Source organism: Mus musculus, chromosome 15 (assembly GCF_000001635.26).
Source record: "Mus musculus strain C57BL/6J chromosome 15, GRCm38.p6 C57BL/6J".
Classification (NCBI taxonomy): Eukaryota; Metazoa; Chordata; class Mammalia; order Rodentia; family Muridae; genus Mus; species Mus musculus.
This window is the reverse complement of record NC_000081.6, coordinates 44,366,353-44,381,219: the sequence shown is the minus strand read 5'-3', so window position 1 is coordinate 44,381,219 and position 14,867 is coordinate 44,366,353. Positions and strand designations below refer to the sequence as shown.

General features: G+C 39.3%; 1 protein-coding gene across 4 annotated transcripts in view; it reads left to right on the top strand.

Moving 5' to 3' along the window:
• The window catches only part of Nudcd1 (NudC domain containing 1), a 53,081-nt gene extending 47,088 nt beyond the window's left edge, over positions 1 to 5,993 (top strand). For all 4 annotated transcript variants that reach the window (NM_001113554.1, NM_026149.4, XM_030248714.1 and 1 more), the window contains exons 9-10: positions 1,001 to 1,160; positions 4,534 to 5,993. In NM_001113554.1, the coding sequence (NP_001107026.1) occupies positions 1,001 to 1,160; positions 4,534 to 4,826 (453 nt within the window). In that variant the 3' untranslated portion in view covers positions 4,827 to 5,993. The remainder of the gene's footprint in view (positions 1 to 1,000; positions 1,161 to 4,533) is intronic.
• Positions 5,994 to 14,867: the final 8,874 nt, after the last annotated feature.

Here is a 14,867-nt window from a genome sequence, read left to right as displayed (position 1 = left end):
GAAATTTATAGAACCAAGCCAGCATTTATCACACTGCCCCCCCCCCCCAAATCTAACTCTAAACCTGGCACCTACATTTGATGTTATTTCTGTTGGAGTTGAAAGCTCTAATAATCAGATGGCTGATGAGGAATATGGCTGAAACCTATGTGTACTCATGCAGCTTCCTTGTGAGTAGGATCCAACTATGAGTCTCAGATGGTCACTTTTGTAGTGAAATGAGTTCCTCAAGTCAGTCAGTATTGCCATAACAACTGCTAGCAATATTGTTGATATTAATACTGTAATTCAGGAGCACAGCGGAGTCATTGGTAAGTAGATCTGAGATTTTATCCAATATTGTGGGGTTTCCTTATAGGCTAGAACCAATTACTAAAACTCTCGAGGCTGTACTTTCAGCTATTCCATGAAGATAACAGCTCACCATGAGCTGTAGAGATTAGTACTTAATACATGCCTGATATATAGAATATGCCCATAAGCTGTAGTAGCTGTTACTTATTCTTGGTAATATTTACAAGTTAACATTATTAAGTTTAATGTTTGTATTCTTTGAACTAAAACTATTCTTTTGGTACTTTCACGTCATATGTTAAACTAACTACTAACCTTGAGGTGTAGATGGCATATTGGTTAAGAACAGAGATTTCATGTCTGCGACTTAAAACCACCCTCACTTTAGACAAGCTAAGTCCTAGTGCACCTTTGCTTCTCTGAGCTTTAAAATGAATGTAAACAGAAACACATCCCTTTCAGGAGTGCTATGAAGAGACAACCCAGTTAAGTCCTAAAAGTGTAGAGCAAGTAAGACGTGGTGGCTGGTACATGTGCGAAATTCTAGGCTGAGACAGGAGAATTGCCAAGTACACGGCTGGCTGAACTACATGCTAGGAAGAATGGAAGGAAGAAAAGTTAGTTTAAAATAATTGGAGATGATGTGGTATGTTAGGTTTTTTCATTTATTATTAACTTTTTGACTAAATTTACTTTGTCACTTTAGGTGAATCTTGGCAGCAACCAGTACCTGTTCTCAGTCATTGTGGATCCTAAAGAAATGCCGTGCTTCTGTCTACGCCATGATGTCGATGCTCTCCTCTGGCAACCACACTGCAGCAAGCAGGACGACATGTGGGAGCACATTGCCACCTTCAATGCCCTAGGTAGACAGCATTCTCTACAGTAGCATTTGCAGTCTGCCCAAGTAGTCATCATCTTAAAACTTTTTAATTGGAGCCCTCCATTGATTACATTACGTTGATCGTTCCATGGATTGGGTCTTGCTGTGGTTTGCTCTTCTGTGTCCTGTTAAACTGTTAGACTAGAAAGATGAACATGTTCTTCCAGTTGCACAGAAGATAACGCAGGATGAACATGGAAGTGACAATATAACCATTGGAATATTTCTTTTCTTTTTTTTTGGTTTTTTTGAGACAGGGTTTCTCTGTGTAGCCCTGGCTGCCCTGGAACTCACTCTGTAGACCAGGCTGGCCTTGAACTCAGAAATGTGCCTGCCTCTGCCTCCCAAGTACTGGGATTAAAGGTGTGCGCCACCACGCCTGGCATGGGATATTTCTAATCAGTTGTTTCTTTTAAGTCAGTATTAGTAGGAGCGTTGACTTTGCTGTACTCACAACTTGTATGTAAGTCTCTTCAAAAACTCATGCAGTTGCTGTACAGTAATGCCCCCCCCCCCTTTGGAAGACATAGGTCATTGAACTTAAGTGTCAAGGAAGCCAAGCCTGGCGGTGCACACCTGCATTCCCACCACCCGAGTGATGAGGCAGGATGCACAGACACATCTGGGGCTAGCCAGAGTTAATGTAGCAAGAGTCTAAGCCACAGAGTAAACAAGAGGCCATGATAATCAAACAGTCATGAAAAGGTCAAGCACAAATTGAATTTATTTGCTAAAGAGGAAAATACTTGTTTTGAAACTACCCCTTGAAAAAACTTTAAAGTATATATAACTATAGACTATGCCATCATTGATTTTATGTAATATTGTGTAGGAGTTGTACTAGATGAATTAGCTACAGTTATTGCTTTATTTAAAGCTTTTTTTAAACTGGCAGCAAAATGTAGAATTGTGGGTTTTAAAGGCTGTGTGTGTACAATTCTTAATTATTGAGGAAATTTGTCACTTAGCGCTTATAACTAAATGGCCTCACTCAGGCTCTTAAGTGGATTTCTATAAAATGAAATAGTAAGAGGTTTGATAGATTAATTAACCACACAATTTCTGTCCTCTACTGTAATTGCTATTTTGTAATTATCTTCTTTCCTTAAGGAAGAGGAAAGTTCTTCCAGGTTGCTTTTACATGCTAAGACTCTTCAATTCCATGTCAAAATGGTCTTGGAAATGAACTGCCATGCTTCATCCTAAGTTAAATCAATTTTATATTAGCTAGTACTTGAGTTACATACATTATTGTTGGAGTTTCTTGTACAGTTAATGTTCATCTACTCAAATAGATCTCTATATCTTCACCTAATATTTTACAAGCAGTGTTGGCCTGCTTGTGCCTCATGACTTTGCTCACTTTATAGAGTATATATAAACATATATGCAAAATATATAAATATTCATGTATGCATTTAAATCTAGCTTGCATGAGAAAAATGATTTTTTGTCTTCTTCCTTATTCTTCCGCTCTCTACAATGTCATCTATTTTTTAAACACCTTTTTGTATCTTTCTGTACTTACACATATGTGTATGTCTGTGGGTGTGTGTGGGGTGTGTGTGTGTGTTAATATGTAGAGTCTGTATGTGAATGAAAACATGAAGTATTTGTCTGAGCCTGGCTGATATCATTTAACATGGTAATGTCCATTCCCATCCATTTCCTTGTGGTGTATAATTTTGTTCTTTCCACGTGAATATGTGAGTGTGTGTCACATTTCCTCTATGTATTCATCTGTTAATGGGCATCTAAGCTAATTCTATGTCTTTACTTCTGTAAATAGTGTTATGCTGGGTGCAGGCATCTTTGGTTACTTCCATTTTATGACCAGGTAAAACTGCATCAGATGGTGGTTGTACGTTTCCAGTTGTCCTAATTTCCTTCTTGTCTGTACCAGTGCACACTCCCATCAGTACTGAGTGAGTGCTCTTCTTTCCCCACACTATTCTCAACATTCATTGTCCTTTGTTTCCTCAGTAACAGCCATCCTGAGTAACTCAGGCAGAATCTCATTATAGATCTAATTTGAATTTTCACATTAAACATGCTGAACATTTTTTTCTATATGTATGAGATATTTGTGCTTCATCTTGATAGCTACCTCTTCATGTCATCATCCATTTATACACTGGATTGTTTGGTTTGTTGTAATTCAGTGAGTTCTTTATTCTGGATACAATGATTTCTCAGAAACAGATAGCACAGATAGTCTCACATTCTGTAGGCTGTGTCTTCTCAGCATTCCTTGCTTTCTTGCTGCACATTACCTTTTATTTTCGCACAATTCAGTATGTGAGTTTGGTTTATTCCTTGAACTGCTGTAGTCTTCCCCACTAAGTCCTTCTTTTGCTTGTCACTTGTTACCACTCGTTTTCTCTACTGGTTTCAGAATTGCAGGTCTTAAAAGTTTTTGATCGACTTTGAATTGATTCTTCTCCATGTGGATATCCCGTTTCCCAGCAGGACTCCTTACAAAGGCTGTAGGATTTCTAATGTTTGTTAGCGACAGTGTTTCTGTTTGCTCATGCTCTTAGCTGAACCCTGTGAAAGGGTCACTCCTCTCCCAAAAGTGTCTCACTCACACCAGAGGTGGAGAAATCCCACTTCACACCATTCCATTTGTCTGTATGTCCGTTTCTGTGCCTGTACTATGCTGCCTTCGATCTTGTGGCTCTGTAGTATGGCTTGAGATCAATCACTACCATAATAACCTCCACCCATTACTTTCTGCTTAGGATTTCCTTGGCTGTTGAGGGTCTTTTGTGTTTCCATATGAATTTCAGGATTGTATTATCCATTTCTCCAAAGAATATCATTAGAATTTATATGAGGATTTTTTTTTTAAACTGTAAACCACTTTCACTCATATAGCTTATTTTCACAATAAATCCATGGGCATGGGAGAAAAGCCTTTGTATAATCTAGTGCCTTCTTCATTTGTTTTTGTTTTGTTGTTTGTCTTTTTTTTAATTCTTTTAAGTTGTCATTGTATTCCTAGGGTTATTTTTTTTAACTAGGCATTAAAGCTCTTATGTATTTGGTATTTAAGACTTAAGATTGTTATTATCTTATTTCGTAGAGATTAAACAGAAGTATGGTGTGCTTTTGTTGAAGAGCAGGAGGCTTGCTTGTGCCTTAGGAATTAAAGTTCTATTTTTATGCCTCTGAGAAGAAATTGTGACTCACTGTTAATGGTGCTGAATTCAACCATTGTTGACTGTTAATAGTATATGTATTACATAAGTATTTAAATGTGTGATAGATACCATGGGATACTAAGTGTTAAATCTTGATTTTTCTCACTTTAGTTTGACAGGTTTTTTTTTTTTTTTTCTCTTGTATTTTGGCAGGTTACGTCCAAGCCTCAAAGAGAGACAAGAAATTTTTTGCATGTGCTCCAAACTACTCGTATGCAGCCCTTTGTGAGTGCCTTCGCCGAGTATTCATCTATCGGCAGCCCACCCCCATGTCCACTGTGCTGTACAACAGGAAGGAAGGCAGGCATGTGGGGCAAGTTGCTAAGCAGCAGGTAGCAAGCCTAGAAACCAATGATCCTATTTTAGGCTTTCAGGCAACAAATGAGAGATTATTTGTTCTCACTACCAAAAACCTCTTTTTAATAAGAGTAAATACGGAGAATTAATCCTCCAACATTTGTCTAAAAAGTATCCAGTGGTACCTGGAGGGCTGAACAGTTGTACTATAACTTGATAAGTTTTAGCATGATAAATGAGAATACCTTTTATGAAGTTTTATTTTTAAAGGATACTGGAAATGTATTCAGTAGATTATGAATCTGTAAAAGCTGTGGATAGACGAAGCTACAGGATTAGAGAACACCGGCTTCTGTAAAAATATGGAGATATTAGCAAATATAGTTATTTTTTAAAACCTGAGATCGAATCTCATCTTTTATATGAAACATACAATTCAGTGTTTACAAATAAAAATATTTATCATGTACTTAGCTCATTGTTTAGATTGGTACAGTCATTATGTAGAATGTTTGGGTAGTAGTAAAATACTGAGTATTATAAAAGTATTTTAATGGGCTGAAGTCTATATACAGAATTGCTTTAAGTCTGTATAGATTTGTAAGAATACAGCAGTTTTGACAATATTTGCTTTCAACCCTTGTTTTACAGCAAGCAGAAATTTATTTATGTCTTTCCTGTACCACATTGGAAAAGGTTATACATTTTCCATTATTGCATAACAAAGTTCAACAAAACTCAGGTCTAAGAGTTTATTCCAGTACATGGGAAACTAAAGCTGGAGAGTTAGCAGTTCAAGGCTAGCCAGGGCCACATAGCAAGACCTTATCTCAAAACAAAAGCAATTTAAGGTTTATGGTTTTTCACGCTTCTCTGAGATGTCTCTTGTCCTCTAGTAGTCTAAGCTCTGCTTCCTGACATCATACAGAAACACATTCTAGAGCAAACTAGGGTACAAGAGGTTGGAGAGCCTGGTTTCTCATTTTTTGCTAAGAATATGGACAAAATGAGTCGCATGGCTACGTCTAAACAGACAGTAGGTCTGTGACACATTAGAGCCCTTGTTGGGACAGTCACACAGAATAGATTTTAACGCATTTGTCTAAGTTCCCCTTACTTTTCTGACAGTTTATCCTATTTACACATGAGTTTTTTTCCCACAAATATTTGTGGTTCAGACTTCCTCTCCAAACTTCCTTCAATTTGTATCCAGTATGGATTGTTGTGTTTTTATTTTCATACTACCAGAAGCTCATGTTTTAGAATGTTCTCAAGAGCTTAAGAGGCAGCAAATAAAGATTATGTCGTGGACAATACCTGTAGTGATGTTTGTTTTGCCTATCTGGAACAAATACCTGCCTGGATTAGATTAAACAAGTATTTGGTCTGGGGAGATTGCTCTGTTGGTAAAGTGTTTGCCACATAAGCATAAGGACCAGAGTTTAGATCCCTGTCACCCACATTAAATATGAACACATAGAAAAGAAAAGGAAAGAAAACCAGGTAGGCATAGCTATAGTCACAGCATAAGGTACAGACACAGGAGCATCATTGCCGTCCACACAGTTGATCCGAACCCGTGAGCTCCAGGATCTGAGAGACCCCATCTCATCAGAGAAGGCACAGAATGAGCAAAGCACTTGATGTCAATATTTGGTCCTCATATGCATGCATACAAACATGCACATAGTCTCATAAACATACATATAATATAGATATGTATATAAGTATATATATATATACATATGTGTATCTATACATATACATCACATATACAAACACACAAATTTAGCCAGTATGACTGATTACTTTTCCTTAAGTCTGACTGACTTAAATTGGACTCTGTTGGTACTGTCTTGTCTAGGATCACATTTTGGAGGCAGCTCTCACTATGTAGCACAGGCTGGCCTGGAATTCCTTGTTGTCTTTTTCTTACCTAATCTTTTAAAGGTCATGAACCAGAACACCCAGTTTTAATTTAATTTTGAGTGAATTTTAATTTTAGTATGTGTGAGTTCTTGCGTTGGTTCCCCAGCACAGAGAGTGAGACTTAAAGGAAGGAGGCCAAGCAAGGAGACAAAAGAGTAAGAAGAAGAGAAAATACACATCATAATTCTCCCAGCTCAGTGGGAGAGCTGTTAGCTACCAGTGTAGCTCACTGAGCATGGTCGCTCCTTTTATAATCAGCCTATGCAGTGAAGACCACAGCCTGTTAACTGATTAGTAGTCAGAAGAATGGACTGGAGACCTCAGTAGAACAGCTTAAAAGATCCCTAGATCACCATCTGTGAGGGTTTCTTTTTTTTTTTTTCCATTTTTTTATTAGGTATTTAGCACATTTACATTTCCAATGCTATACCAAAAGTCCCCCATACCCACCCACCCCCACTCCCCTACCCGCCCACTCCCCCTTTTTGGCCCTGGCGTTCCCCTGTACTGGGGCATATAAAGTTTGCGTGTCCAATGGGTCTCTCTTTCCAGTGATGGCCGACTAGGCCATCTTTTGATACATATGCAGCTAGAGTCAAGAGCTCCGGGGTACTGGTTAGTTCATAATGTTGTTCCACCTATAAGGTTGAAGATCCCTTTAGCTCCTTGGGTACTTTCTCTAGCTCCTCCATTGGGAGCCCTGTGATCCATCCATTAGCTGACTGTGAGCATCCACTTCTGTGTTTGCAAGAGACAGCTACATCTGGGTCCTTTCGATAAAATCTTGCTAGTGTATGCAAAGGTGTCAGCGTTTGGGTGCTGATTATGGGGTGGATCCCTGGATATGGCAGTCTCTACATGGTCCATCCTTTCGTCTCAGCTCCAAACTTTGTCTCTGTAACTCCTTCCATGGTTGTTTTGTTCCCACTTCTAAGGAGGGGCATAGTGTCCACACTTCAGTCTTCATTTTTCTTGAGTTTCATGTGTTTAGCAAGTTGTATCTTATATCTTGGGTATCCTAGGTTTTGGGCTAATATCCACTTATCAGTGAGTACATATTGTGTGAGTTCCTTTGTGAATGTGTTACCTCACTCAGGATGATGCCCTCCAGGTCCATCCATTTGGCTAGGAATTTCATAAATTCCTGTGAGGGTTTCTAGTGAAAAACAAAGGCGCCACAACCTCTTCCCTTCAGGGTTAATCCTAATGAGCCTTTCAGTCACCTGGCCGGGGTGGGCATTCAGGAAACCCTCTGTTCTAGGAACTCAAAGAAATAGTTTAAAATATACCTAAAAACTCAGGGCAGTACAGTAGTCTACAGAGACCATTGCCCACTTGCACATTGTCACCTTCAACACCCCAGCCCTCCCAGTGCTTTGGCCCTTGCTCTTCTTATCCTCCAGAGAGGCCCTGTTTGTCTTGTAATAAACTCTGCCTGTTTAAACATTGCATTTTGTGTGTCTTGTCTGGATTCTTTCAACAGAGTTGAAAACCCTGCATGTTGATGGCCAGTATTACAATCTGAGTAAGTAATTCAGCTGTTTGTCAAAATGCAGTTTGGAGTGAGAAATTTAATTGGCCTAGTATTATTTTAGAACAATCCCTCCCCATTTAGGATAAAGTTGTATAGTTTGGCTATAGGGAAGTGTGAACATTTTCAAGATTAAAAGACTCTGCGAACTTTACTTTCTGTGACTCTCTTGGTGTCATAGAATGTGCTTTCATTTTATATATATTTATATTTTATAATATATACATATATATATATATATATATATAGACACATACACATATACATATTGAGGAGTGTACTTGGGATTGAGTTAAAAAATCTTATTCATAAACTCAGAACAAAGTATGGAGAGTACAGTCACACACACACAAACACACACACACACACATACATACATACATCAACATGAAGTCAGGCCTCTTTTCAGTACATAGAAAACCTGGCCTAAACTGACTTAGGCAAAAGAAGCATAGTAACTCACATTACCAGGAAGTCCACACATAGATGTACTACCTGAACACTGGTAGGTGGTAGTAGATGACATTATCAATGCCCGTTCTCTCTAAGATCCACCGAGCTCTTTCTCTCAGTTGGCTACATATTTTGAAGTTTTTGCCTTACTGCAGTGACAAATATTACAAGTCTTTAAACCTGTCACATCCAATAAATGTTTGTGCAAAGATTACAGCAAGTGCTTACTGTGAACCTAAATGGGTTAAGTGCCCACTCGAGTAAATCACAATCCACATGGATTTGCATTTGCAAGGTACCCACTGGCTTATTTTTAGTGATATTCTCTGTACTGATGCCAAGAACAGATCCAGTCACTTACAAGAACATGGAATTAGAAATGATGTGGCTTCCCGTGTAAAGGATGCTCCACTACAGTATAAGAAAAGTTAATAAAGATGGAAATGTAACGAGATAAGGTTATCTGGAGAGTTTTGATAATTTTTTGGCAATTAGGAAATTATTTCTTTTTAATTTCGTTGGTTATTTTATTTATTTTCATTTCAAATGTTATCCCCCTTCCCAGTTAAATCCCCTATCCTCCCCCACCCCCATCCTCCCTGCTTCTATGAGGGTACGTCCCCTCCTACCTACCCCTCCTTCCTCAGCACCCTAGCATTCCACTCCCATTGATGCCAGATAAGATAATTCTCTGCTACATATGCAGGCCATGGTTCCTCCACGTATACCTAACTTAAAACAATGATGTTACTAAACAGTTGACTGAAATTCAAAAGAAAAATGTAATGCTAAGAACAAAGCTTTTGGATGGATGGTATTAGAGCACGCCTTTAATCCCAGTGCTTGAGAGGCAGAGAGAGGCTGAGTTCAAGGCCAGCATGGATTACAGAGTCCAGGACAGCCAGAACTATACTTTTTGTGTCTTCTTTGGAACATGGATTGACAGCTACTCAAATCGCTGAATCTATCTTGAAAAACCAGAGGGTTGGGGCAGGGAAGTAAAAAACAATGCTTTTCAAAATGGAAGCCATTAAACAGCATGTACGGGCAGTCACAGTTGCCGCAGGCTTTGGATCATTTGATTGTACTGTGCCCAGAAACTTGACATCACTGTCCTTTTTCAGCCTTCAGTGTCCCATGTAAGCTCCCACTTTTCTGCCTTTCATGGAACACTGATGGACAGCTACCCATATCCCTGAATCTGTCCTCTGAATTGCAATTCCTGTGATCCCTCTTTTTCACTGAAGGGAGTCTTTTTTTTTTTTAACTTTTGTATTATCATTTGAACTGATTAACATACAATAAGCTACAAAATTAAATTGGGATATTACATATATATTGATCACATATCCCTTTTCCCACCACATAGTTCCTAAATCTGTAAATGTATTTTTGTTGAAGCCAAAACATATTCATCTATTAGAAAGCTCCCCAAATGCCCCAAGGGGTTCCTTTAATCTACAAAGAGAAAAGGAATGTTTTTGTAATACTTTGGCAGATGGCTCGCCACCTGTAGAAGTTACCTCTAGGTAACTTGTCCTCAACTTTAACCAGGCTCCAGCTCCTTTCCTGGCCAGTGCATATCTCCATCTGTGATTTTGTCCAGATTATGGCTGCTCTCCTTGATCCATTTCCCACATACTCAACTCTGCTTCCCTCTCTCAGACTGTAAGTCTGCTTCCATTCTTTACCACTGTAAATCCGTAATGTAGTAAGCAATAATCATGCCACTGTATGGATGTTAAGTTGTCTTGAAAGCTCTTCTGCAAAACAATGCAGTCCTTTACTTTTGAATTTATGCTTTTTCAGTGTTGTAGTGTACAGGTAAAGGTTTCTTTGTAATGGTTGGTTTTAATGTCCCCTTGTCACAGTGTAGAATCACCTCCATAGGGAGCCCCAACTGAGGAACTAGCTCACTTGGTGTAGGAAGGTGGGTCCCCTTCAAATAGCCAACCAGATAGTAAAGGGGTTGCAGAAGGAAGTGTGTCTTGCTGCTGTTTGCTCATTTGACCTTCCCTATTGCTGGCCAAGTGACTTGCTCTCGCTTTGGTTCTGCTTCTTATTCCTTTGCTGAAAGTACATTGAGCATTTCCAAGCTTCTTATCCTGGACTATCAACCAGTGGCTCTCCAGAAGCTTCCTGGGGCTCTAGCACCAGACTGGGACTGAGACACTGTAACTCCTGGTCACCATCCCCTAGTGAGAGAGCTATTCTGGAACTATTCTGACTGTTGAGTTGCCCAGCCTCAAGGACTGACTGCTGTTTTCTTGGCAACTGAGATGTCGCTTGGCTATCATTACTATTTAAAAGCTTACTTAATAAATTCTATGTATATTCATCTAGACTTAGATATATGTATATATCTTGATCCTATTCCTCTAGAGAGCCTGAATGATATGCCATGATGCGCCCCTATCAGAATCTGTGCCCTTCTCACTCCCTGCATTTCAATTGGCATGGCAGTTTTTTGGACCCCCACCAGATGGCCCATAATCTCTGCTTCCCTATCTTAGCAACATTCTAGGGCCTGTCTAGACTACAAATCCAAACTCCTCAACATTAATTCCACAAACCAATGAACCATGTTCACCACAGCAGCATCTTCTTGCAATAACAATTTTGTATATAATTACTTTTCTCCCCACTGGGACAAGAAACAACTGAAGGAGGACAGGTATTGTGCTGTACGTTAGGAGATAATGGGCTATTATTGTAGAGATCCAGAGCAGGAGTAGCTCTTAACTGTAGAGCACAAGGATGCTCACATTGGTGTGGACAAGGAAACAGATGGGAATCTTGGTATTCATCTGGCTTTCTCCATTTCTGCTTCTCTTGGGCCCATAATGGGATGATGCTACATATTTAAATGTGGATCCTCTCTTCAGTCACCCATCTTTGGAAACCCCCAAAGGCACATAAAGGTGTGTCTCCTGGATGACTCTGAATCTACTCCTTGGCAATGAAAATAGTCAAAGGTGTTTGGGAAACACATGTGTTCACGATAGACCACTGTGATATAGTACAGAGCTTATGAGAGGGGAATACCAAAAGATAAGTTTGGAATATTAAGTTACAGCCAAATTGGACAGGGCCTTAAATACTGGATTTTAAAGACAAAGAACTGAAGGAACTGAGAAGTACAGAGGCTAAGTTGACACTTGAAAATATTCAACTCCAGCTAGTGTAGCTTGGCAGTCAGTGTTTGTCTAACAAGTTCAAGGGCCCAGGTTTGTTCTCCATCATTGTAAAAGAAAAAAAAAATGGTTTTAAGAGTTTAAATTTTTTAAAAAATATTTTGTATGAATATATGGACAGCAGAGAAACTGGAGGAGGGATGAGTTAGTTCAGCATGAAGCCTAAGATCAAGGTGTTTGCAAGAGCTCCTGAGGACTGGCAGAGGGAGATGGGCAATATTAACAAGAGTGGCAAAGGAAACAGTGAAATGAAATACTGTGCACACTTCTCTTTAACCGTGACTTTTAGGATCAGCGAAAAATGAAAAAGAAATACAATAACAAGTCATTCTCTGTCCAAAACTCCATTCTTAAAATCCTTTGAAAAACCTACTCTCAAATAAAGACAGAATTCTCCTTTCAGAAACAATAATAGCAAAATCTCTTGAGATCTTGAAATAAGATGAGTGGGCACACTTTAAACTTGCATATCTAGTGGCAGGTTGAAGTTTCTACAAACCGCAGCTTATCTGTGTTTTCCTTCAGTGCTAAGAACCAGAGGTCCCTGGTAGGATAGCCAGGAGTGTAGTGATGGGCACTGTCTTCAGATATGTCAAGGTTTTTGTGATTCTTACGGAGTGACTTCATAATATCAGAGTGTGGGGCACACAGTCGGGTCTAAACAACTGCATTCTTTTGGTATTTGTGACTTTTCTTGCAGTTGTCAAAATTCAGCATCTTCAAGGACAAGGGCTTTGGGAAAGTGAATAAATGTTCTCAAACCAGTGGGAAAACTTCATTTCCGATCTTAGCAGCTTATGCTTTTATCTAGTACGGTAGGATAGGTTAATTTCCACTGCGATTTTCATGAACACTGGTTTGTGAATTGCTTCTAAATGAATTCCTTTTTAATGACTTCTCCTGTGCTTTGAAGGAGCCATGACTCCAGCTGTGGGATAGTTCCTAATTAGCCTTTGAAAGGTTATTATATCTTGGAACCATGAAAAGTTCAGCTGTTCCTGAACAGCTTGCTTTCAGACAATGGCTCATCTGTAGGCTTATGTGTGCTTGTTTGCTTTGTTTTAAAATTGCTTAACATTTCCTGAAGAAAGAGTACATGACAGTTATCTTACATAGAATAACGGAAGCCAGTTTTCTCTTACCATGTGAGCTCTCTTACCCACCCTTGACACGGAGCTTTTACCTGCTTGGCTCTCAGTTGCAGATTTCGGACTCTGTCCTCCAGCTCTTGGCTCCATTTTCTTTACATCCATGCACATGACTTGCTTTGATCAGACCTACTTGCCTTTCTGTCCCATCCAGTTCCTCCTAGATCTGCTCCTCCCTGCCACCATTTCCTTTCACATTCATGTGTTCTCTTTCTTTTCTTTTTTAAATCTATTGAGTCCATTTAGTGTTGCATGTATGTGCAAGAGTGTAGGACCATCTACTAGAACATGTGTAGACGTTTGGGGGCCATGTCACTGAAGTACATTCACTCTCCCTCTTCCAACAGCCTTTGGCATTAGCTCTGTAGTAGTGATAAACTTTGTGGGCCCCTTTCTCTCTCTGTTTTCACTTTTCTTTTCTTTTCTTTCCTCCCTTCCTTCCTTCCTTCCTTCTTTTCTTCCTTCCTTCTTTCCTTCTGAAAAAGTATAACTTAAAAACAAAATTCTAGGCCTTTAGGCCCAGGCTTGAGAATGTGACCTTTGTGACTCAATGCTCCAAGGCATGCTAATCATAAAACAGATAGTGACATTCCTCCACCCACCCGATTCCTGGGTTCAGGGAGTATTTGTTCAAAGAAAGTCACCCTGACCATTGCTGGAATCCGCTATGCAAAGGTGCTATTGTTAGAGGCTCCTAGAAAATTGTCTTGACTTTCCACTTCCTCATGACTCTTAACTGGTATTTTTGGTATTTTCCAACAACGCCCTCCCCACCTCCTTGAGTTGTGGTTTCTTCCTTTAAATACCCAGCTACTCGGGGCACCATGGTCCTCTACCCTGCGTGGTGTGTGACTGTGGGCCTGAGAGCACTCTTGAAATAAAAGTTCTCTTGCAGTTTGCAGCAAGACCGTTTCTCGTGAGTGATTTGGGGTGTCACCTCTCCTGAGTCAGATCGTGGGGGAGTCCTCACGTTGTGGGTCTTTCACTTCCTCGCTCCTCCCTCCCTCCCTCCCTCCCTCCCTCCCTTCTTTCCTTCCTGTTTGTTTTTCCTTCTTTTTAAAAATAAGTTCTCTGTATATATTTTCCTTAAGGTATTATTACAATCTTTGTTGAATCTTGGCCTAAAAGTGCTTGTAGACTTGCCTGTAGGCCTTGTTTACAAAGACAGAAGTCACTTAAACTCCCTGATAAGCTTTAGTGTTCTGAAGTCATTTACAGCAGGAAAGCCTGGGTCCATTTGCCAAATCCACCTTCTGTGAAGACAAAAGCAATGATGGATATTTTTATTTGATTTTTTTTTTTTTACATGACTGAAGTTCTCTGGTAGAGATATAACTAGCAGTTCTCATTGCCTCCCTGGCAGGACTTTGAAAGCATGACTCAGAAGGGTTGACTCCCTGAAGAAAGGGTGAGAAGTGAGACAACCATCTGTCCCTTAAGAATTCTGTTCTCTTGGTATTAACAAGCATTAGTCTGACATCTAGCAATAACATAGAAACATAACACACAAATTCCAGACTGATGTAGACTTGGACACGCTAGTTGACTCATGATAGTAAAGCACCACAGATAATGGGTTTGGTGAAAAATTCTGATTTTAATCAACAGGGAGATTCAATTTGGCCAACATTCATGGCTGGTTGAGTGGAAGTTACGAAAATCACATTCCCCAATTTTCTCCAAGAATTGTCTTTAAAACAACATTAAAAATGATTGCTGTGTGTTTATATCATTAGTTTGATTCATTAACAGAGAAATACTGTGTTGAAAGAGAAAATTCTTAAAATTATGTTACTTAGCTTATTTTCCCCATCCTACATGTCAGAAAGTAATCATAATAAGAATCCTAGGATTCATTAGTTTGGGATATATTCATTGTTGTACTAGTGTTCTAATAAAATAACTATCTAAAGTAACAAAAAAAATTAAAAAACA